This window comes from Hemitrygon akajei, chromosome 2 (genome assembly GCF_048418815.1).
Source record: "Hemitrygon akajei chromosome 2, sHemAka1.3, whole genome shotgun sequence".
Lineage (NCBI taxonomy): Eukaryota > Metazoa > Chordata > Chondrichthyes > Myliobatiformes > Dasyatidae > Hemitrygon > Hemitrygon akajei.
In genome coordinates, this window is record NC_133125.1 from 24,546,835 (window position 1) to 24,572,467 (window position 25,633).

The following is a 25,633-nucleotide window of genomic DNA, read 5'->3' on the forward strand; positions in this document are numbered from 1 at the left end:
TTTCTAATTGCTTGCTGCAGCTACATATTGGAAGAAATCTTGTTCCAATGATATCAACGTTCTTCAGCCACTCACCACTGAAAACAATACGCAGTCTTTCTGATTTCTCTCACCAAAATGAATGACATTGTCATAAATTCCAACAGTGATCCCTCCCTCTGTCCTTAACATCCACCAAATGGGAACTTCAAAACACTCAAGCTACCAAAAAAATCTTCTATAACTCCACAGGCCGGGAAAGCAAACTAACATCAGTATCCTCGCCCAGCCCAACATCCCGGCATCATAGTTCCAAATACTCTCAGCTAGGTTCAGATATCGGCCTGCCATTCACGTTCTTGACACTAGATTACCAAAACAGGCACATTATGCTGAGTTGTATCACGGCAAGAAACTACAAAGGAAATAATAATGTAAGTCATTGAAGGATATTCTGAAATGCTCCTTGACAAAGTGTCATTCTGCTAATAACTTCCAAGGACCCCTGATTGAGAACAGCTCATGTTGGAGAGCGAGCATTCTGGCTGAGAGTCTCCAGTCTATTCATCAGGAAAGCAGAGAAATGTAATGTAAACAGCAGAGGGAATGTGCTGCATCTCCCTTGCACCACCCACCTCCCCTTTGAATTGTGCTCCATCTGTGGCTAGCACCGGGGGTCCCACATTGGCTCCATTAGCCACTTCAGAACCCACAGACAGGAGCGGAAGCAAACCATCTTTGATCCTGTGAGACTGCCGAAGAAAATGACGATGATCAGTCAAGTGTAACAAAGCTGACATGAAATCTGGCGTTTCTTTTAAAACAAAGTAATGATTATAAATGAACTATAATTACTCAACATATTAAAATCTGGTATTCTAGAATGGCATGTTTCAAAATTGGAACAATGTAACTAACTTTGTGACTCCATTCACCAGTGTTTAATCTGGAAGCTTGCTATTTTTAAAATTATAAAGATAACTCAGTCCTTAGATTATTATTTTTGTCTCTCAGAAGCTTCCACCCACATCCAGTTAATACAAGCAGATTCGGAAAAATGAAGGCTCCGATCCACATCTCTAGAATTTCTCCTTGCGCTCTCCTCCTGCAGACGCCCGTGCATTTCTTTCCACTGAGTTCCCAACCAATAGCCTCAATGATCAAAGTGTAGTGCTGAATGGATCCAAAAGTATCAGTAGAAAGACAGATGGTGAATTGTGTGCACGTTTGTACTCTAGGCGACGGGAAGGATATAGAGAATGTGTAGAGTGAATGGAAGATACAACTTCAAATGTAGTTTTACATATGGATGAAGTTTTATTTCCTGGGACAGAACAATGTGATTTTGTGTGTTGCCAGAATTAGTAGCTGGTCCCTTAAGGCTGTCATAGCTGGGAGAGGTATTAGGGATAAGTTCTCACTACCTATTAAATGCTCCCAGTGATGTACTTCTCAAATAGCCTCTGACAACCAAGTCCAGCTCCTGGCCTTCACGTATGTTTTAGCTACTAAGCTTGACGGAACAGTTTCTACTGACAGGAGAAGGGACAAAGACGGGTTGTTATTGCTGAGTGCCGTTGAGTCATCGTCAAGTCATGGCGATCCTATGGAAAGTGTAGTTGTCCATAGGGTCCTCGTGGCAAGATATGGATGTAAATTACCAGGCCTTTCTTCCACAGAGATACTGCTGCTGCCCACTGGGCAGGTGAGATGGGTTACTGGTGCCTTAATGCCAGTCGCTTTAGGCAGATGAGGCTCATCGGCCATGGTCGGCAACTCACCCTGCAGAAGGACAACTCTGATCTCGAACTTCTGCCGCCTTGCAGCTGTACCCACCCTTTGGGAAGGCTTTGGGAGTAAACCCTAAGGAAAAATCTGGAGCTGGAGTCCGTAAGGTAGTCCTGCAACTCCTGCAACACCACTAGTGACAAACTGTATCTGTCTCTGCCATTCCTTTGGATTCACCAGCAGAGCGGAGAGGGGAAGCCGGTAACATGGGCGACGTTTTGCTCTCCATATTGTACTGCCCTGGCTTGCGTATCACACAGACAGCTAGGACGCAATATCCATGGTCGACGCTGACCCAACAGAGGGCCTCACAGTGACTGAGGGAGAAATGGGCTCAGCCTTAAACTTCCATTCCCAATGCAAGAGTGGAACTAGCCCACTTTGATCTCCCCCAAAGTGGCCACAGATAGTTGTCATCTGAAGCTCTCTGAAATGAGTACATTACAGCTTTGAATAGGTAGGCCTGATGACATCACTGTTCGAAAGGAAGATACTGGTGTCTGGGCCTTCAGGGACAAGCTGTGATGCGTCCATTAGTTGATATCTTATAGAATTCCGTTGCCCTCAGCTTGCCCAGATACACCATTCACCCAACCACCCCCCCCCCCCCCCCGCCCCAACAATGACAGTGATTCCCTGACAATCCACTGGGCTCATCTTGTGCCGTGGCTCAATCTCTGGAGAACAGGTGCCAGCCAACGTGCCACTTCATTTTAATTTGCTCCATCCTATTTTGGTTCAGAAGGCGACCTTGAGGCTTGGATGTAAATTTGCCTGAGGCTCCTACGTAAAATGGCCACTGGTTAGACTGCTTAACATTCTATACTTCAGGTTGGTAATTGAAAGAGTAGCAAATGAAGAAAACCAGAACAAAGCAGCTGCTTCATTGTGCGGCACTGGTTCAGCTACAGGTTGTAATTCCTATTTAATTGTATGGTTATTTCAAGACTGAGGGTCAAAACAGCCAACTGCTTACTGTTGATAAGCATCCATCAAATCCTACAGTGTAGAATACATAATCGTTAGTGATTTTTAGCTAAAGAAAATTTAGAATTAATCCACTTGTGAGGGAACAACAGGGTTTCAACCAAATAGATCCCAGTGCAAGTGGGTAATCATATTAGTCTCTTCAGGTCAGTTGCAGCTCAGTAATCTGTGGGTAAATTGCAGCAGGGAACAGAGTAAGTGAGTATTGTGAGCCAGGTCTGGAGAGTACAACAGAGCACTGTAGCAGTTAATGTTGGGTCTGAAGTAAAAACACAGGGCACTATAGCAGATTGGCACCAAGGCATGGCTAAGCAACGGCAAGAAAGCAGAACTTATGTTGCATCTATACAAAGCCATAGTTAGAAACACAAACAACATGCAGTTCTGACACTACACTTTAATACAGATACGTTGGTCATGCAGGAACATAGCTTAGAGTTAAAATACACCTCATTTCTGAAAATTAAATGATAAGTAGAATTTACAACAATTATGGTTGCTTTCTCTACATGTTGGAAGATCAAGTGTGATTTTTCTGAAGTTTTATGGACATGAAGGATAATTGGAAGACCCATTGATTTTGGAATCTAGAATGAGGAGGCAAAATCTAAAATTTAGAGGCAGACCTTTCATGAGTGAAGTTCAGAAACACTTCAACAAGTAAAACACAAAGTAAATCAGAGGCTGTCGTCTGTAAATGGAAATGAATGCTACCATCTTCTCATGGTTTTTAATGTAAAAAACTGTTAGAAACATAGAAACATAGGAAACCTACAGCACAATACAGGCCTTTTGACCCACAATGATGTTACGAACATGTACTTACTTTAGAAATTACCTAGAGTTACCCATAACCCTCTATTTTTCTAAGCTCCGTGTAGCTGTCCGTGAGTCTCTTAAAAGACCCTGTTGTATCCGCCTCCACCAACATCACCGGCAGCCCATTCCACGCACTCACCACTCTCTGTGTAAAAAACTTACCCATGACATCTCCTCTGTACCTACTTCCAAACACCTTAAAACTATGCCCTCTCGTGTTAGCCATTTCAGCCCTGAGAAAAAGCCTCTGACTATGCACACAATCAATGCCTCTCATCATCTTACACACCCCTACCAGGTCACTCCAAGGAGAAAAGTCCAAGTTCACTCAAATTATTCTCGTACAGCACACTCCCCAATCCAGGCAACATCCTTGTCAATCTCCTCTGTCCCCTTTCTATAGTTTCCACATCCTTCCTGTAGTAAGGTGACCAGAACTGATCACAGTACTCCGTGGGGTCTGACCAGGGTCCTGTGTAGCTGTAACATTACCTCTCAGCTCTTGAACTCAATCCCACAGTTGATGAAGGCCAATACATCATATGCCTTCTTAACCACACAGTCAACCTGCGACTGTGATAATGTTGGTGATAATAAAAGTGATTATGATTCTAAGCTGAATTCTTAGGCCTGGTGGTGAGAGTTCTTGGCACAAGCCAAACTGTGCATTGGTGAATAAGTAATTCTTTTTATCTACCTTTCCATCTGGCGGTCATTCTACCTATCTGATGCACCATCAATAACTCACTCTGAGACGTAAGAAGCGAGGTATCGGCTTTTATTGACTGGAAGAATGAACAACACTACATCCTGGGGAATGAGGCTGGGCAACAGGCCTCAGTCGCCTTTATACAGGGGTCTGTGGGAGGAGCCACAGGAGCAGTCAGCAGGGGTCTGTGGGAGGAGCCACAGGAGCAGTCCAGACAGGTATATGTAGTTCACCACACTATCTATCCCAATTATACCCATGTAACTAATTAGCTACATGGAATGGGTGTGGAAACCCATACATTCACAGGAGGAACGTATATACCTCTTACAGACAGCAGTGGGAATTGAACTCAAGTTGCTGGCGCTGTAATAGCATTATGCTAACTGCTTTGTGTCTGCCACCCCATAGCTGGTTACTGGTGAGTAAGTGCCATTTGACAACACTGATGATCCACATCTTCTGGCTCTTTGCTGAAAGATTGGATGCTAAATAGCCAGATTGGATTTATCCTACTTTTTTTTTTGTAAGAAGAAATACACAACCAATTTTCCATATTATTGGTAGATGTCAGTAAAACAACTGTACTGGAAGAACTTGGCTAGAGGGGCAGTTTATTCCAGAGTGTAACTTTTTGATGCTATACCTAGAATGCTGTCTGGTCCCAAAGCCAATGTTGGATCCAATCACCTGTGGTGCTTCTTGATCTTACAAATGAATTGAGTTGGATGAAGACTAGCTTCTGCAATGCAGGGGTCCCTATCCCTACCAGTTTTGGATGAAAACAGGTGTGACTGCTGCAGCCACATCCTTAACATGTTGGGCCCCATCATTTTGGTTAATAGTTTGATAACATTCATTTCCTCACTGGCATAACTCCCAAGAAAAATTACCCTCCTTGTTCTTGGTATAGCATTGTTTTAAACCTAATCACAGGTTATGAAAAACGACCATTCCTACCTCTGTCTGATCAATCATGTGTTCCAGTTGAAAGATCTGAGTTTTCACTTGGCCCTCTTTGCTGATGAGGTAACCAATACTCTTAGACAGCTTCTCCTGTTGGCATAACGACAGAATGCACAGCAGAATGAAACCAGAGCACACCATTCAAACTGCACCAGCTGTCAACAGATCCTCAATATCTCAATTTACACATAAACAAAGCAGTGAACAAATCTCAAAATTAATGAAACCAAATATATGCAAAGAGTAAGCAGAGAAAGAAACGGTCAAGTCACTGATACATCAAAGTCATTAAGAATTTAAGATTCAACTGTGTACAAGACTAGTGGGAGAGTGATATATTGGAGAAGTTTCATGTCCAAATATTTGAGAGCAACATGAATGTCTTTGAAAATGAAAGTGGACGGGAGCTCTTAAGCTTTAACATATCCTACCTTGAGCACTTTGTAGGCACTGCTCATAGAAGTGACCTTGTGGTTGGCGTGTGACCCACCAAGCTTACAGAGATGACACACGGGCCTCCGGCACATCTCGCAGTACATGGTCACCTTTTCCATTTCATGCTCAGGGCACATCAGAACCTGGTGGCATTGGGTGGGGGGGGAATGGGATAAAAAGGTTTGGTGTGGAGAGTCACGGATAGGAGAGGAGTGATGTGGATGAAGGGTTGAGGTGGAATTGTGGGAAGGAATAAAAAAAAGGACATTAAATATATTGCCATTTCAAAATCAAGGGGATATTTTATGTTGCACGGTTCACACAGTACCGGCACAAATTTTTATCAATTTCTGCACTCTACAATACTCTTAGAACAAGATCCCCTATAGACTGGGGAATGCTGGAAAATCCAATCCTGGTGTAATTTAGTGTATTAGAATGTTTCCCTGCTTCCATCGCTTTCCAATTTATGATCAATCCCAAATACATAGCAGGGCAATTTGGATGGCAGAAATCCATAGTTGAGAACAAAAATGGCTAAAGAAAGTACTCACTTTTGATACCACACTGCCTGCACCACTTGTAAAAATGAATTCCAACCCCCAAAAATGAACAGCCCATCCAACCTCTCCATGGATACCAATCGTTCTCTTGCAAACAATGGGTATCAAATGAAAACCCACTTTAGGCCTCTTCTACTGAATTGCCCAGAGAGTTCTTCAGTAGGTTCCACTGAATCAGTTTGTTTCGTGTTAAATGTTGAGCCAAGTTAGAACAGGAGTTTCTCTCCTGACATCTCCAGCTGCTCGAGGGCTAAAGCCAGCTGAGATCACACACCCAGCAGCCACCCTCCTCCACACCACATATCATACTGCACTCTACCCCTCCCAGTACTGAGTCAGCAAGGTGAGCATATCGAAATTCATCCTCTTGAAATGAGTGAGCTACCTCTGGAAACATGGGAGAGGCAACGCCCGCTAGAAACTAGTAGAGACCCATTTTTCAAGTGAGTGAGCTTCCTTTGATTATTCTGGGCATTGTTGGCTGTGCTCCATAACATGGGTCATTGTCAATTTTGACTCTACACTTTGCTCCAGAAAATAATCTCCTCACCTTCAACTTCCCATTTAAAATAGAACAGTTAGAATTACCCTTAGGTCAGTCCCAAACAGCAAAAAAAAATTGTTACTGAGGAAATTATCTCCATGTTTGAATCACTTTCGCTGGATTCCGAAGTTCAGAAGGTTTTTGACAGTGAACACAAACTGCACCTGTGAACCAATCCTTATGCAGCTTGTTCCTTATTGCTGAGCTGAGCTCCTTTTTGCAGCTTGGTATTGAAGAACTTTGGTTCTGACTCTGATTCAACAGTCACTCCACCTCTACCTTTCTAACTTCCTCTGAAACCCTCGGACCCATTTGCTCTTTTTTTTAAACTCTCTTTTAGCCTGTATTCTTTGGCCTTATTCATTAACCCATTTCATCCTTTTTTCCCCTCTCTCTCTCTCTCTCCATTTCTCATTCCCTTTTCACAAACAAGAGAAAATCTGCAGATGCTGGAAATCCAAACAACACCCACAAAATGCTGGAGGAACTCAGCAGGTCAGGCAGCATCTATGGAAAAGAGTACGGATGATGTTTCAGGCTGAAACCCTTCAGTTTTTCCTGATGAAGGTTCTGGGCCCGAAACGTCGACAGTGCTTCTCCCTATAGATGCTGCCTGGTCTGTTGTGTTCCACCAGCATTTTGTGTGTGTTGCTTGAATTTCCAGCATCTGCAGGTTTCCTCGTGTTAGCAGGACTTTTTTATTCTGTTTACATTCAAAGAAATCACTCTTCTTCTTGTTCACTCTACTCTCCATCTTTTTTTAAAATTTTCCCTCTTTTTCTTCCTTCCATCTTTTTTTTAATTTTCCCTGATTTTCTTCCTTCCATCTTTCCCTCTTGCAGTCTTTGCTCCTTACTCAGTGTTTTCTCTGTAGCTTCTTTATCCCTTTCTTTCCATGTTATATTCAGTGGCCTGCACATGGGCCTCAAAGGTCCAAAGACTAGATATTCAACTTGTAAGAAATAGCAAAACATAACAAAAATGTTTCAAAACAGAAGTCTCGGATATTTTCAACTAGTGTGTCTTTCTTTTTTTTGCTCCTGTCCCTTCATCCATTTCATGAGCCATGCCCACAATCTTCAGGGAATGTGCAGCTGTTGTATACGAGGGTGACGAAAATGACTGCAACATCTGTCACATATACATCAGCGCATATGATAATCGTGCCATAACGTGTTATATTTGTAAGACAGACTGAATGTGTCTGATTACAGATCCTGCCCTTTTAAGGAAAGAAAAAGCTTGAGGCTATATATTGATAATTCCTCAATCTAGTCTTGTTTGTGTAAAGTAAATCATTGGAACATCCAAAGTGGGGTTCTGAAATTTACAGATTTTAACGTTAAAGAAACACATGAATTTGACGTCAATTTCCTCTGAAAATTTGAGTTACTTCCATCTACTGAATCACTTCAGTATCCTCAAGGGAAATCTAACCTTTTGGTCGATCTGTTCTTATATGTCAGAATGAATAAGCATGAAAATTAATAGACCATGCAACCAACTCAAATATGTTTCCTCTTTAGTTTAATTATCAAAACATGTTCTATCAATTTAATAAATTTAATATTGTATGTGCTGTGACTAAATTTTTCATACACACATGGATGCAGCTTTGTTCAATGTTACATGATTTGTAGATTATAGAAGCAGATACTGTTGGATTATCAATTCAAACTTTCTTTTGGTTTAGCTGACTCTGAGCTCTCATCAAATTAATTATTAATTAAGGTCTAATGTCTTTAGTTCTTTTTATAAATTTTTTTTATGTGCATATGTCAGAAGTTGTGGGAGCATATATTTTCACCTTCACAAGAACTATTTTGAAAGAAAGAGGAATGTTCTGGAACCATTTTTCCAGATTCTTTTTTTCTCCCCCAGGACAGAAATGACTAATAGGAGGGGGAAAATTTTAAGGTGATTGGAGGAAGGTATTAGGGGTATGTCAGAGGTAAATTCTTTAAACAGAGAGTGGTGGGTACATGGAACGCCCTGCCATGGATGGTGGTAGAGGCAGATACATTAAGGACATTTAAGAAATTCTTAGATAGACACATGAATGATGGAAAAGTGCAGGGCTATGTAGGAGGGAAGGGTTAGATTGACTTTGAGTAGGTTAAAAGGCCAGCACAACATCATAGGCCAAAGGCCCTGTATTTTTCTGCAATGTTCTATGTTCTATGTATTTTTCTAATCATCTTATACCCATGTAAAGGGAATTCTGGGAATGACCACCTAGAATATGTTATATATAACAAGACAGTAAAGGAACATCCGTACCTTGGGCCGGAAGTTGGTGGTTGGTCCTACATACTCATGTTGAGCCTTTGGAGTGCCCCAGGGATGGTGAAGTTTAAAGCACTCATTGCAGTAGCTTGCTTTGCAGTCCATGCAGCTCTTCGTGGCCTCGCTGGGTGGAGGCTTGCAGAGGTTGCACATGATGGCCACAGCAGCGCGGGCGGCTTGCCGGTACCTCTCCACAATTGTTTCCAAGGTGAAGTTTCGGAACAATCCACTGATGCCTCGCTCCCCGAGATCTACGTCACATTTGCAGCCAGGGCAAGGGAAGGTGGTGACTCCTTGACTGTGGATGGTCCGTTTCCAGCCTGGATGGGCAGCAGATCCTTTTAGTCAACCAATACATGAAAGAATAAAGGGAATGACAGAGAAAGGACAAACAAGGGAAAGTAAAAAAAAAAATTGAGAGAGTAGTAAATTTATATAGGTTATTAGAACTGTCAAGTAATACAGAGCAGAAGAGAGCAATTTGGAAGCTCCTTTGAAGAGCAATCTCATTTGTTCCATTCTGATGCTTGTTTCTATGTCCCTGCAATTTCTTCTACTTCAAGAATTCATCCCTTGAATGCAGCTCTTGAATCTGTACTCAGCACACTGACAGACGAGAATTAAAATCTTATTCATTGATAAGAAAACATTTTCCTTGTGTTGCACTTCTGCTCAAAGCACTGCGCTCTCAGCCATCTCCCTCTATTCCTTTGGCTTCAATTCTTCATGACTTTAAACATTTTGATCTATTTCCATTTTCAGCCCTCAACGTTGTGCCAACCCATATATATATCCCTTAAAAAAAAGTACTAAACCCACACTACACCGCAACCCTCTATTTTTCTTTCATCCGTCTGCCTGTCCAAGAGGCTGTTAAATACCCCTAATGTTTTAGCCTCCACCACCATCCCTGGCAAGTCATTCCAGGCACCCACAACCCTCTGTGTAAAAAACTTGCCCCTGGTGTCTCCCTTAAACTTCCCTCCCTTAACTTTGTACCTATGCCCTCTGGTGTTTGCTACTGGTGCCCTGGGAAACAGGTACTGCCTATCCACCCTCTCATAATCTTGTAGACCTCTATTAAGTCCCTTCTCATCCTTCTACACTCCAAAGAGAAAAGTCCCAGCTCTGCTAACCTTGCCTCATAAGACTTGTTTTTCAATCCAGACAACATCCTGGTAAATCTCCTCTGCACCCTCTCCATAGCTTCCACATCCTTCCTATAATGAGGTGACCAGAACTGAACACAATACTCTCAGTGTGGTCTCACCAGAGATTTGTAGAGTTGCAACATGACCTCTCTACTCTCGAACTCAATCCCCCTGTGAATGAAGCCTAGCATCCCACAGGCCTTCTTAACTATCCTATCAACCTGTGCAGCGACCTTGAGGGGTGTATGGATTTGAACCCCAAGATCCCTCTGTTCATCCACACTCTTAAGTAACCGACTATTAACCCTGTACTCAGCCTAATAATTCCTATCCCTCCCAAAGTCTACACATCCTTCAAGCAACTGCACAGAAATGGACACGAGACCCAATTGTCATTGCCTCATCATCTTATACAGGTTGAGCAAAGTTTCCTGGGTTTTGAATTCCTTGAATATGTTTATAATTTTAATAAAGCAAAAGACTATATTAACTGCTGAAGAATTTGTCCATAACCACTTAAATATTAATGTTCTTGTATCCCAGTTTAAAAAGTTCCCCATCTTGCTTTTCCCCTTCTTACATCAAGGAAAAATGATCAAAGTCAGTCAGCTCCACATACTGAGCTAGTTGATGGAAGATCAGAACCTTTGCTTCTCCATGGTTATTATTACATTGGTTGACACAATATCCATTGAGCTAATGAAGATGATTTATGATGAATTAGATTAATAGCCTCTCATTACACTATAATTTTTAATTTTTTTCTTAGAAGGACAAGGAATTAGAAACTAGCATTTATGTAACATCTTTCACAAGGCTATGATAAATAAAATGTTCTTTTCCTGCAATTAAGTGCTTTTGAGATGTACTTTATTTACTTTAAGTTTCCTTAAGGTTGTGATAGCTGGAGGTGGTAATAGGGATAAGCTCTCGCTATCTATTAAATGGCATGTATCTCAAATAGCCTCTGACAAGCAAGTGGAGCTCCTGACTTTCACATGTGGCTTAGCTACTAACCTTCGTGAAACTGTTTCTACTGACAGGGGAATGGGTAAAGGCGGGTTACTGGTGCCCTTAAAACCCAACGCTTCGGGCAAATGGGGCTTGTCAGCCGTGGTTGGCAGCTCAGCTAGGAAAAGGAAAACACTGATCTCAAACCTCCGCTGCCTTGCAGCTATACTCATTCATTTGGGAGTAAACCCCGAGAAAAAATCTGGAGCTGGAGTCTCTAAGGCAGTTCCTATGCTAAGTTCAATCTGGTCGGCAACTCCTGCGACACCGCTGGTGCCAAACTGTATCAGTCTCTGCTGTTCCTTTGGATTCATCAGCTGCATGGAGAGGGGGAGCCTGCTACAGGGGCAATAACTTGCTCTCCATATCGTACTGCTCTGGCTTGCGTACTAGCTTGGGTATCACAGAGTCAGCCAGGATGCAACATCCGTGGTCCGCCATGACCAGCAGAGAGCCTCTATGTACAATTACTTCAAATTATCTCCATTTGTTTAATATGAATCAGAGGTCACGTCAGGTATATGAAAATATCTAACTAAAAGAGCTCATTTAAATTATTTTTTTTCCTAAAAATAAGGGACATTGAAGATGATCCTTTAATTCTATTAAACCTTCTTTGCTTTGGGATAGAGGTTACTGGAGGTTGAAAATGGTAAAATTCTCCACACAGTGATGTCCCATCCCCTTTAGGATCTACAATACCTCTGCTGTTGTTTAGCAGTGTTAATATGTACCTTAATATGATAGGATATCAGGACAAAGGAGGACAAAGGGCACGGACCTCCACCAACGAAAGTGAAATGGGATGAAACGCATTCCATGTAAAATCTATGACTCAACAGGTGTCAATGGGTCAATGGCAGCATAAAAGTTATTGTTTTTATTTCATAATATTTAATAACTCACTGATTGAAGTACTTTAAACAGGCCTGTACTGACAAGTTGTCAGACGGATTTTCAACTATTTTCTTTAATAAAAATAAATTTATTACTGCCATTTGATTCCCAAGAATCCAAAAGGCAGCAGAAAATGTGTTAGCACAAACATGTTGAACTTATTAATGTCAGTTACAGTTCCCGGGGCGAAAGAACATTGATGAGCAAGAAAGCCTACTTTGCATGACTGAAATGTTTAAAGAACACTGACAACGAATGAAACAGCTGCTTGCCTTCATTTTAAACTGGCGTGCCACTGAGTACCTACCACATGTCACATAGAATTGAATCAACTCTACACCCTAACCTCAAAACCGATTAAATCCATATAGACAGATAAGCATAAACTATTAAAAATAAACCATAGAGAAATTACAGAACAGACCGTAGACTAGCTGAACTAAATTGCATTAAGTTTTGATCATTGTTTGCATTGCAATCCCACATTAAACATTTTCATCCACATTCTCCAATTATGTTGCACTTCCCCTTCCCATGACAGCCCTCAGCTCTACAGACTTTTATCCCATTTCAAAAATGATTTAATGAGTATGAGCAGTGATACAGGTTTGAAATAGTAAGACCTTTAATACTAGAAAACATCAGCTGGATTACACAGGGTATTTTTAAATTGTGTTTGTCTACTTCACTCTCCACCCTCCTCGTACATATGACCACAACTAATCCCTTCAGCCCCCTCTACACATTGATCGTTTTCTCCTTTTTCCAATAATTCCAGAGGTTGCATAATTCCAGTAGAGGCAGATACATTAGGCACGTGGATGATATAAAAATGGAGAGCTACATGAGAGGGAAAGGTTAGATTGATTGCAGAGTATGTTAAAACGTTGGCACAACATTGTGGGTCAAAAGGCCTTTGCTGTGCTGTAATGTTCTTATGCTCTGTGTTCTTAATAGCTTCTTGTGACATAAAGCAGTAGGCAATGCACCCAGAATTTTTACTCCCAATATGGAAGCTCTACTAGTACAGGCAAGTTTCTTTAGGAATGGATATCATTTAGGAATCAATCCTTTGACGAGTTAAGCATCCTTGGGTATGTTTTCACCCATAAATAATCAGACGCACTCTGGATAAGCTGCTCCTTCCTAGTGAATCATTTCTCAGCACACTTACAGCAGAGGTCAATGGTTGAGAATCAGACACAAAGGACATCAATAACTGTTGAAAGCATTAATCCAAGTATGAAAATTTAACAAAAGGAACCAAGTAGGACATGCATGGCTTTAACCCCAGGTGTGTAGCAAACATGTGTCTGGTGGTGTGGGGTGGAGCGGTGTTTCCGGATGGCCAGCGATTTAGAAACATGCTCACTAGCCCAAGGGCTTCAGTCTCAGGGCACACAAACTCCAGTCTAGTTTCAGTTTTCCTTATTCAATTCCTGCCTGGAAGATTCTCGGAGGAAGAAAGGGAAAGGGACGAGAGTCTGGGTCAAGTCTGTAGTGGATGTTGTTTTGGTGCCAAGGTAAATCCTTCAGCCAATTTATTTAGAGATACAGCATGGAATTGGCCTTTCCAGCCATTCGAGCTGTGCTACCTTCAACCCCTGATTTTAACTCTAGCCAACTCATAGGACAATTTACAATGACCAATTAACCTACTAACCAGTGTGTCTTTGGCTGTGACTGTGGGAGGTAACTGGAGCCCCCAGGGGAAACCCAGGCATTCCACGGGGATGACATATAAACTCCTTACAGAGGATGCTGGGATTGAACTCCGACCTCTGACAACCCAAGCTGTAATGGCATCTTGCTAACTGCGATGCTACCGTGATGCCTCGATTCTGAAGCCAAATGAGTTGTACACTGACTTGGGGGACCTACCTAACAACTTCCAACCTGCTCCTGGCCAGCTTGCCTACTTGGACTCTGCTTAAAGCGTGACTGGGGCTCCAGTGACAAAGCAGGGTTTAACGTGCCTGGATTCAAGAGACCCTCTCATTAAGCACATACCACCAGGCTCAGGGACAGCATCTATCTTGCTATTATCAAATTATTGAATGGATCCCTAGTGTGATAAGATGGGCTCTTCATCCCAAAATCTTCCTCTTTATGGCCTTGCACCTTATTGCCTGCCTGCATTGCACTTTCTGAGTAACTACAACTTCATATTCTGCATTCTGTTATTGTTTTTCCTTGTACTCGCCCAATGAAGCAACCTGTATGGGTGACACACCAAGCCAAGACTTTCTCTGTACCTCGGTACATGTGACAACAGTAAACCAATTTACCAATTTTACACGTTGCCTCTCTATGTATTAAAGTCTGAAATATGGGAAAGAATTAATTGCCCAATGGACTATGTAGCCTGTTTCCTTTTCACTGGGCGGCCACACAGTTTCCCTCAGGAAGGGGAAAAAGAGTTGTCTGGTGGGTGGGGGAGGAGGGGGTTGTAAAACCATCACCAGATATTCATTAGATTTCTTTTTAAAATTGCTGCACTCAATGCAATCTAAAATCAGATGCTCACGGTATAGAAAACTACCTGGCTATCTTATCAATGTTGTCTCAGCTATCACATGACTGAAAATGATCGGCAAATGACATAATAGAATATTAATAGGGAAAAAAAGGAAACACTGAATTTTCAATTTTAATGATCCAAAGTTGAGCATGAGGATAAACATAAATGAAGGAAAAAATGCAAGAGGAGAAGGAGAGTCTAACGTAAAGCTATTTATATGATGACAATCAAGTGCAGTAAATCCAATCTGTTGCCATTTCATTGTGTACTAACACTGTTCCCGGTTCATGTGAATTCAGGTAGAGAAATAACTTGCATCTGTTACAGTACTGTTTGTTTTATACCTGAACATCTTATCTACTCATTATTCATTGAGAGAACAATAATGTTATTAGTAATTAGTAAGATTGCTAGATTTAACAGCATAGTAAATTTTTCTGGTCTTTTATAGAATTGTAATATTATTAATAATTCAATTGAAAGCAACACATGATAATTCAGAGAATAATAGAATTTCACAGAAAGTAATGTTACTAATGCAGTGAGTAGACAAGTATAAGAGGAATTTCACAAGAATATAATGCTGTTGGTAATTAGTAACATTGTTTCTAATTGACAAGAGTATTGTTGACAATTTGCACAATAACACTGTTGGCTGATTATGGATATGAAATCACTCATTCACCTGATAACACTGTTAATCATGTTCACTGGTGCCAGTACGCTGCACAAATTCTACCACTTAACTCAGTTTCTGTGCACTGGCATTGTATCAAAGACCTGATCATTAAATATGATCAGGTACCCCAGTGCTCCACGAGATCTTTTTGGGATTACTGTAAAAAACACAATATTCTTTCCTTTTAGTGACTGCAGGCGGCCTCCAACACCACTGTGAAGCCGGCCGTAGAAAAGCATCCCAGGAAAGTTCACCCATTAATTCCTTCCAGCAGTGTCAGCATTCATCTCCTTTAGGTTTGTAGTTCAGAATGTCAAAAGGATATGAGATTAGATCTTTCTAACTTCCTGACTCTAGGTAATGTGGCACCATATCCTCTGTACAATTTCATTTGAAAGCAGATGGCAGAACTTACCACATCATCCACAAAGTCGGCAATTCCCTCTAGCTAAACATGCTAATGGGATGGAATTTATGCTGGGACTGCACTCACGTCCACCCAGCATGGGTCACGTTGGCTTTCCTAACGAACATGAGCTCTCTTCACTAAATCATAGCAGATCTGCCTCTGCATATTGCAACTGGTGTGGTGAAACCGCTTTAGATAGATTCTCGCTGAGTTAAGGATTTGCCTCTTGGTCTGGCTCTGTCACACCACCACCACCAGCCCGTCACCCCCCCCCCCCCCCAACCAATTTTGTCTCCAATCCCTGTCAACCACATCTCAACCTTGACTCCCTCCCATTCAGTCCTGGCTTCAAATCACTCTCTACTTCAACCCAGCTCACGAGGTCACAACCACTTCCTCCACCCCCACTAAGACTGAGGCTCCATCTCTTCCCATCCTTGGCCCATTTTACTCACTCCCATGGTCCCATATACTGAGCAGATCGATGACACATCCACTTTGCTTCACTCGGGTCTGCTTCCAGCAATGGGTGGTGGGGAAGGCCTTTAGGCCTGTTAAGCAAGCAAGGCCCATCCTATTATGTACAATGCCACGGACCTCAGGCCGAACAGAATTTTTGGAGTGAGTGACCCGCCCATACAAAAAGTATGCACTGTCCCGCTCTGCACTGTATATTCAATGTGCCTTTCCCCGAAAGGGTTCCTAGATGGAATGGGAATGCAATGTTCAGATATTTGTTGATATTTTGTGTGCACTCCTGTTTACATACTGAGCACGGTTACATGGTAAGAAAGAAACAACACAGCACACGATAAAACAACATAAAAAGCAAATTAGGAGACACGGCACAGCACTCAGAAAACAACAGGCAACACAAGCAGATATGAGACACACATGCCATTGTCACAAACTAATGACCCAAGCAAAGCCAGAAAGAAATCATTTGCAGTGGTCAAGCTAAGCTAAAGTTCACATGAGTCTGACGTTTTTACAACTTGTGCTGAAATGTAAGGTATTTTATCCCAGCTAAAGCACATCACAAAGTGATAATTAACTTGTTTGAGAGGCAAATGTCCAAACCAGAAACATATTGAATTTTATGTGATAATCTTATCACTTGCAAAAAAAAATTATTAAAATTAAGATTATTATATTTGCCGTTAAAAATAATTCTGGTGGTTCCATTAAAGCAAATGTTGTATTACAGATTGCCAGTCAATTGATTTCATTAAGAAAAACATTTTTACATAACAGTGATGAGCTTATGTCCACCTTATGTCAACTTTAGAATGTGACCACTTTTATTTGATTTTTAACAGATATAATCAAATTTTAATTTGCAAAAACAGAATAAACAGTCATAATTGAGTTGCAGCTACGACCCATTAAACCTGAATCAACACAGAATGGTTCTACCTTTTCTCCCGAATGACCTTCGCAGTGAGGCTGCAATTAATTAACAAAGAGTCAGGAATAATTTTTCGTTGTGATTCCTACTATGCTGTAACGTTGTAAACACATTAGTGGTGAATTTCATGTCAGATGAACATATTATCACAGAGACAACACGGCACAAACTAAATTACACTCTTCAAAAGGGAAGTTAACCTTTGAGATCAGGTTAGTTTATTACATTATTCAGATCAGAAGAAATTCAACACAATGCAATCACAAGCTTTCAAAAGTGTACTTCCTCTTCTCAGGTTTCCACTTGTTAATATATTTGACATGCTAGCCTGCAGTGATGACTGAATGAGTAAACTGACTGTAATAGCATGTTATTTTGGACATCGCTGTTTTAACATGCAGGAAGTACAATGCAAATTATATTTTCAAACATGAAGTATGGAAATATATTCAACCACTAAAATATTCAGGATAAGCTTGCATTTCAATAGAATGAGAGTAAAGATAGTATAAAGTTTTAACTTAATGCTTATCCTATTGTGGAAACTTTGGAAACGCTACGGGATTATCATACACATTTCCCACCTCTGTAACTGAATTCCATTAATGCAGGTTTGAATCAAGATCCACAACTTCCTGTCATCCTTAAGCCTTCATTCTTTGAACATGAGCCTAGACATTGAATTTGATTGATGAGTGCATCACAACCGTTTCTGTTTCTAGGGCTTGAATTGTTTTTTAAATTTACCTGATACTCACATCTAAGAAAAGTTCATATAAGCTGAAGGTATCTCTCAATCCTTATTCACTACCTCACCATATATCCTTTTCACAAGAATCATCAGGTAGTGATCAGAACTAGGAGGCTTGGATTATTAACCTTCTCCTTGTCTTGGTGAGTTTTATCATAATTGGCAACACTATATTTAAAAATCGCTGATTTAGACCATTGAGTTTCCTGGTATGAAATCACCATGTGTAGAGCATTGATCAGCTGAACAATCAAGCAGATCAGGACTAGCACCTTTAAATCAAATATCTGAAGGCCTTGTTGTAATTTAAATGTCTATGGAAAACCAAAACCATTAAATAATTAGCATTCAAAGGTTTGAGAGATGGAGACAATCCTCGTGTCAATATTTTGACACCAAGAAGTGTTATTTTCCAGGAATGCCAAACATGCTTTTCCTTTTCTCCTCAAGCAGCGGCATTCGTGGAAATATGCGCAACTATTTTTGCAGTCACAACTGCAGCTTGAGATGGCATTTACAGTGGCTGTCAGGAGGACCGCGGCCGTTAACTTTTATAGCTCTCGCTGATTCCAGACTGGGGCTGAAGATAACTGTTGTATTTACTAGTTTGCTATCCATTGTTGTGTAAAGAAGATCATTGATGTTATATAATCAAAGACAGCGAATTAAATTTAAATCTCTCTTGCCAGAGTCCAAAAGGTGGAGAGAGTTTGTAGCCTGGTGAGCGCCCTCTAAACTGTTTGGGTGACGTGGCTTGCTGGGTAGAATTGCTGGCTACGTGCAGGCTGTGAGATCTGCCAAGTGTGTGAGAGTTTTGTGGAACCTACAAAAGTTAGTTGCAAGTCCAGAGTGAAAGGCACTGTTGGAGAGTTGTTCGGTAAAAGCGGGGGGGTGGGGGGGAGATCTGCAGACAACAGTTTTGTCTGAAGCATCATCGTCCTTCAACACTTTAAAACATTCTTGGTGCCCCACCGCTCCCAAACAGCCTGAATTGATTTTATATTCATCTGATATTCACATCTAAGAACAGTCCAAATAAACTTAAACACCAGATTGAAGAATTAGTTAACACTGTAGAAAAGATACATTTAATGATAGAAATTAGAGATGATCGGTAAATGGCAGATGACCGATGGTTCTCTATGGAAGGTAATGACCCATGCAGTTTAGTATTATGAAAATATATTTGTAGAGAGACATCTATATTGTCAAATTTACAGTAAAATAATAAAGAAAAAGTTAATACTTTCTGAAAATTGTTACCTTATTTGTTTGAAGACATTGGTCGACTTTCTTGGTCAATTTTAACTTCTTTGAAATGTTACATACAATCCCTTTATTTTGTACATATTTCAGTACAGAATCACTATAAATAAACTTAAATTACACAGGGCTTTAGTCATGGCCGCAATGATTGCATACCAGCAGCTTTTTCTTTCTTTGGAAACTGGCGATAATGTACAATTCAATCTGGGTAGAGCATGTTGTAAAATTTTCAGTTATTGCTTAGATGTTACAAATTATCCTATAAGAAGTCAACATGACAACATGGAAATAATTTATAATTGACTACAAACGAGAGTGCAGCCAGTATCCCTCCTCCAGAATGCCATCTTGTACTTTCTGCAACTTGTACTTGCGAGCATCACGTGCAGCCTGAACCATACTTGGCTTTAATGCTCTACCTTATCTGCAAGCGGATAGTATAATGTCCTCAAGAAGGGTCTCAGCCTGGAACTTTGACCGTTTACTCTTTTCCATAGATGCTGCCTGGTCTGCTGAGCTCCTCCAGCATTTTGTGTGTGTTATGTAGTATAGTGTGGTTCCCTAGGGTTGTCCTATTCATTCATATTCAGGGGAAGTAATGGGGACAAGCTCCCACCACCAATGGAATGCTCTCAATGGGGTGCATCTCAAATAGCCTCTGACAACCAAGTCCAGTTCCTAGCCTTCACAAGTGGCTTGGCTATTAAGCCTGGCAGAACCATTTCTACTGACAGGAGAAGGAACAAAGGTGGGTTACCGGTGCCTTACAAACCGACATTTCAGGCAGAGGGGGCTCGTCAGCTATGGTTGACAGCTCATCTAGGAGAAGGAAATTCTGATCCCAAACCTCCACTGCCCTGCGACTATATCCCCTCACAAGGAAGGCTTCAGGAGTAGACACCCAGGGAAAAATCCGGAACTGGAGTCCCTAAGGCGGTCCTACATTGTGTTCAATGGTGATTGGCAACTCCTGTGACACTGCTGGTACCGAACCGTATCGGTCTCTGCCGTTCCTTTGGGTTCATCAGATGCGTGGAGAGGGGGAGCTTGCTACATGGGAAACAGCTTGCTCTCCCAGGCTTGTGTATCTAGGCAGCTAGGACACAATCTCCATAGTTGACCCTGACCAAAGGAGACCCCAGAGATAGTATAATTTTCAAGCTTACACATAGAAATAATGCTATTTGACTAATGTATTTAAGTCACATATTGGCACATTTATATAACCATATAACCATTACAGCACAGAAACAGGCCATCTTGGCCCTTCAAGTCCGTGCCAAACGCTTACTCTCACCTAGTCCCACTGGCCCGCACTCAGCCCATAACCCTCCATTTCTTTCCTGTCCATATACCTATCGAATTTTACTTTAAATGACAATATTAAACCTGCCTCTACCACTTCTACTGGAAGCTCGTTCCACACAGCTACCACTCTCTGAGAAAAGAAGTTCCCCCTCATGTTACCTCTAAATTTTTGCCCCCTAATTCTCAACTCATGTCCTCTTGTTTGAATCACCCCTACTCTCAATGGAAAAAGACTATCCACATCAACTCTATCTATCCCCCTCATAATTATAAATATCTCTATCAAGTCTCCCCTCATCCTTCTACACTCCAAAGAATAAAGACCTAACCTTGTTCAACCTTTCTCTGTAACTTAGCTGCTGAAACCCAGGTAACATTCTAGTAAATCTTCTCTGTACTCTATTTTGTTGACATCTTTCCTATAATCTGGTGACCAAAACTGTACACAATACTTCAAATTTGACCTTACCAACTCCTATACTCAATGCTCTGATTTATAAAGGCCAGCATACCAAAACCTTTCTTCACCACCCTATCCACATGAGAGTCCGCCTTCAGGGAACTATGCACCATTATTCCTAGATCACTCTGTTCTACTGCATTGTTCAATGCCTTACCATTTATGATGTATGTTCTATTTGGATTATTCCTACCAAAATGTAGCACCTCACACTTATCAGCATTAAACTCCATCTGCCATCATTCAGCCCACTCTTCTAACTGGCCTAAGTCTCTCTGCAAGCTTTGAAAACCTATTTTATTATTCACAACGCCACCTATCTTAGTATCATCTGCATACTTACAAATCCAATTTACCATCTCATCATCCAGATTATTAATGTATATGACAAACAATATTGGACCCAGTACAGATTCCTGAGGCACACCACTAGTCACCGGCCTCCAACCTGACAAACAGTTATCCCCCACTACTCTCTGGCATTGTTTGATTGAATTATAAAGCCTACCAAATACCTGTAGATCTGATAACCACATTTTTGGTTCTGCAGAAAAAGTGTCAATGTCTCTAAGATAGCTGCATCCTTGGAGTATCAAAGATCAACATGTAACATTATCACTGCAGAAGATGCAGAGTACAAGCAGCTTGGTATCTCTGTCACCCTCTTATCCAACATGCTCCCCAGGCATTGGAATGAAAGAAGTCCAAAACAATCACTGGAAGTTGTAAATATGTTCCTGCTCTTGGAAACACAAAAAAGCAGGCATTGCCCTATAAGAGTTGCAACACAATGTTGTTATAGTTAAATCAGAAGACTAGGATTTCAAATATACAGACACAATATACAGATATAAAAGCAAGAATGTAATCTTGAGGCTTTATGGTGAGTCCTCATTTGCAGCATTGTAAGCAGTTCTGAGCCCCTTACCTATGAAAGAACGTGCTGACAGTGGAGAGGATTCAAAGGAGTTTCAGAAAACTTATTCCATGATTGAAAGGCTTGTCAGATGAAGAGCAATTGATGGCTCTGGGCCTGTACTCACTGGAATGAGGGGAGAATCTCATTGAAACCTATCAAATGTTGAAAGGCCTAGGTAAATTGGATGTGGAGTGGATGTTTCTTATGGTAAGGGAGTCTAAGACCAGAGGACATAGCCTCAGTGTGGACAGACGTCTATTTAGAACAGAGATGAAGAGGAATTTCTTTAGCCAGAGGGTGGTGAATCTGTGGAATTCATTTCCATGGGCGGCTGTGGAGGGCAAGTCATTGGGTATATTTAAAGCAGAGGTTGATAGATTCTTGATTGGTCAGGTCATCAAGAGATACAGGGAAAAGGCAGGAGATTGGGTCTGAGAGGGAAAATCGATCTGCCAAGATGAAATGGCAGAGCAGACTTGATGGGCCAAATAGCCTAATTCTGCTCCTATATCTTACGGTCTTATGGTAAGTAATATTTTTACTTACAGTTTATTTTTGTTTTGTCTGGAGCCTAAAGCAAAAGATGAACGGATGGGGCATTCCTAATTTATGAACAAAATCAGTGCATGCTTCAGTGACATTAACAGCAAGGATTCATTCAGGCAGCATGTGGCTTTGCAGCCTTGGGCCCTTTATGAGAAAGCAATGGCTATGTGTGACAAGACAGGCAAAATATGCATCGTGGTTCCAAGGACAATACCACATGACAAATGGGACAAATGAAATGTGAAGTACTTTTGAAAGTCCCAGAGACATGATGAAATTGATATAATTCTTGTGTCTATTTTTAAAAATCTCTATCTGTTGGCCATCCAAATTAGTTTGAACAGGCAGAAAAAAATTCTAATTGAGACTAACTGGTATTGTATTGGAAATCCCATTCCAACTAGCCATTGAATTATTGGTGTAAAAATGCAACATGTCACATTTGTGCAGGGTGGATCTTTGGAAGCAAAGTTAATTGTAGAATGCTCCAACAAAGGAGAGGAATCTTTATCTCAGATCTATCTTTACTGATTAGAATAAAATGCATACTTAAGGAAACTAATAAAGCACAATCTTTGTGCATTATTGTATTGAACATTTTTCTTTATCGTTTGCAAAAATTGTTCCACTGAATTCAGACTTGTTCAACTACTTCAGAGCTAAAATCATTCTAAGATAGAATGCTTCCATTCCTAAACAGCCTGTTCTCATTACAATCACATTTTCAGTTCGTGATATTAAAATCAAATTCAAAACCATCAGATTTACCTAGTCAGATATTAATCTACATTGCTTTGTCTTCCCATTCAAGGATAAATTTTCAATCCCAACACAAAATGGAAGCTGACGAAGGGTCTCAGCCCGAAACGCCGACATTGCTTCTTCCTGTAGATGCTGCCTGGCCTGCTGCGTTCCTCCAGCATTTTGTGTGTGTTGCACAAAATGGAAGCTGCCTTTTTAAAGCATTGTAGTCGTATCAAGGGCAAATTCATTTGCTATACACATTTTTAGTATTAGCAATTTGTTGCAGTGTATTGGCATGACATACAACAAAAAACAACATTCAACAACTATAAGTAAAAATTAGAAGTTTAAGTATGGATATGGAATAAAATGTGCATAAGTACCGTAAATACAGTGAAAGTATCCCCAAACTCTTTTAGGAAAGAGCTCCAAGATGAAGGAACTCAAACACGTTAGCAAGTAAAATACTGCGACTTGAAGGGGAATTGCTGATTAAATTACAAATTAACTTTATTTGTCACATGTACATCGAGACAACGAAACATACAGTGAAATATGTCATTTGCATCAAATCAAATCAGCGAGGATTATGCACTTCTGGTGCGAACGTAGCAGGCCCACAACTTACTAACCTTACTAGTACATACTTGGAATGTGGGAGGAAACCGGAGCACCCGGAAGAAATGCACATGGTCATGGGGAGAATGTATAAACTTCTTACAGACAGTGGCGGTAATCGAACCCCAGTTGCTGGTGTTGTAAATTAATTGCACTATGGTGTGATTCCCATAAATCTACCTGTGTTCTCCAGCAAGAGCAGGGCACAGATGTTGAAGAGGAAACTTTGATGAGTCTCTGCATTGTTTCTTGTAAATAGCAAACTTCAAAGCCATCGACAACTCGGCATGAAGGATGAGTTTAAACTGGAGGACTGGCTGCTAATTAACACTGGCTGTTTTCTCTTGGGCGAGGTTGAGTTTCTTAAATTGATCTTGGAATTGCACTCACTCAAGCTGCCAGAGGGTATTCCATCACGCCATTGATTTGTGTCTTGTAAATTTCGGAAGCCACACACAATAGACAGAGCAAAATAAACGTGGGTCAGATCAAAACTCAGCAGTTCTGCCTTATATTATCCTAAATGATGATGGGCAATGAAAGAGCAAACAGAAAGAGGAGCTCTCAAGTACATCCATATTCTCAACAAAGGCAGAGCCCATCATGCACAATCATATACAGGCACAAATGCTAAAAAGATAATCTTTCTAAAGTTAGGGATAAATCTCGAGAGCCACAATACCCATCCACTAACCTGCTTTTCTTGCCACATTAACCACAGAAGTTAGGCAACTGGCCAAGTTGTGTTTCTTGCTGGCAAAGACTACCATATAAAGGTAACAGTGGGGGATTTATTAATGGCAATTCTAATGGGAGGCAAACAGAGTTCTTCCATTAAGATTTTGTGTGGAACAACTACTTGTCAGCTTGTGCCCGCAGGTAGCCCAAGTCTTTCAGTGTGAGCACATGGGCTACCTTATTTTTTGAGGTGTTACAAATGGATTTGAATATTTTGCAATCGCCTAGCCAATGACCTCACTTTTCCCCTTCTGAAGGATGGCAGGTTATTGAGTTGAGAATATCTGGGCCTAAGACACTCCTGCAACATTTTCGGTGGAATAAGACGATAGGTCTCCGGCAGCCCACCACTGCCTTCCTTTACGACTGCAGCCAGCGAAGTGTCCCCCATTATTCAAACAGGGTTCATTACCACCCTGGTTTACGATGCCACCCATGCCAAATGTTGTCTCTTGGAATTCAGCCTCCTGGTCCCTGTTTGCACAGAGGCTGTAAAGAAGTTTGGCATTAAATGGATTTGATGAAACTCAAATATCATCATCATCACCCTGGTGAAGATTAACAATAGATCAGCAATGCACTCATTGTCTAGGTTGGATTTGACTAACACAAAATACCTGGAATTTCTCCCCCACACCGATAGCAGCATTGAGATTAAAAGTACAGCGCTTTCTGGAACTCAAATTTTCAACAGCATGGCAAGATTGCTGTTGGAGCCCATGCATTTTGTACAAACGTTTGTAGTATTCTGCGTATTTGACTAATTCTTGATACTACTGCTAGCAAAGGAGGTGCTGGATGCTGACAGGGATGGCAGGCAATGAGAGGGACCCTATTTCACCACTACTGGATAAAACAATGCAAATACTTCAACTTTGGCTTTCGTATTTATTGTCAAGCCTTATCATCATTCAGACTCAAATATTCCTGTAGCCGCCTCCTCCCATTAGCTGGCTGATTATCAGCAAATAAGTAGTGGAAGACTGAAGAACTTTGATTTCAACTGTTGTTACTGATCACTGAACTCTGCCTAGACATCCACGTTCAGTATGCATCTGGTAACTTTACCAGCTTGCATCTCCTTTTTCAGGTATTTCTCTTCCAGTCTCTACAGTCCTCACTGAAGCAGGG

At 41.1% G+C, this 25,633-nt stretch overlaps 1 protein-coding gene across 4 annotated transcripts in view; it reads right to left on the reverse strand.

Annotated features, from left to right (window-relative positions):
* trim36 (tripartite motif containing 36) overlaps positions 1–25,633 on the reverse strand; it is a 123,185-nt gene that overhangs the window by 89,948 nt on the left and 7,604 nt on the right. For 2 of the 4 annotated variants that reach the window (XM_073068692.1, XM_073068683.1), the window contains exons 3-6: positions 17,161–17,190; positions 9,071–9,396; positions 5,680–5,826; positions 5,243–5,338 (exon numbers count right to left, since the gene is read on the reverse strand). In XM_073068692.1, coding sequence (XP_072924793.1) covers positions 5,243–5,338; positions 5,680–5,826; positions 9,071–9,396; positions 17,161–17,190 — 599 coding nt within the window. Of the gene's footprint in view, positions 1–5,242; positions 5,339–5,679; positions 5,827–9,070; positions 9,415–17,160; positions 17,191–25,633 lie in introns of all 4 variants that reach the window. The other 2 variants (XM_073068701.1, XM_073068710.1) reach the window with 2 other exon arrangements.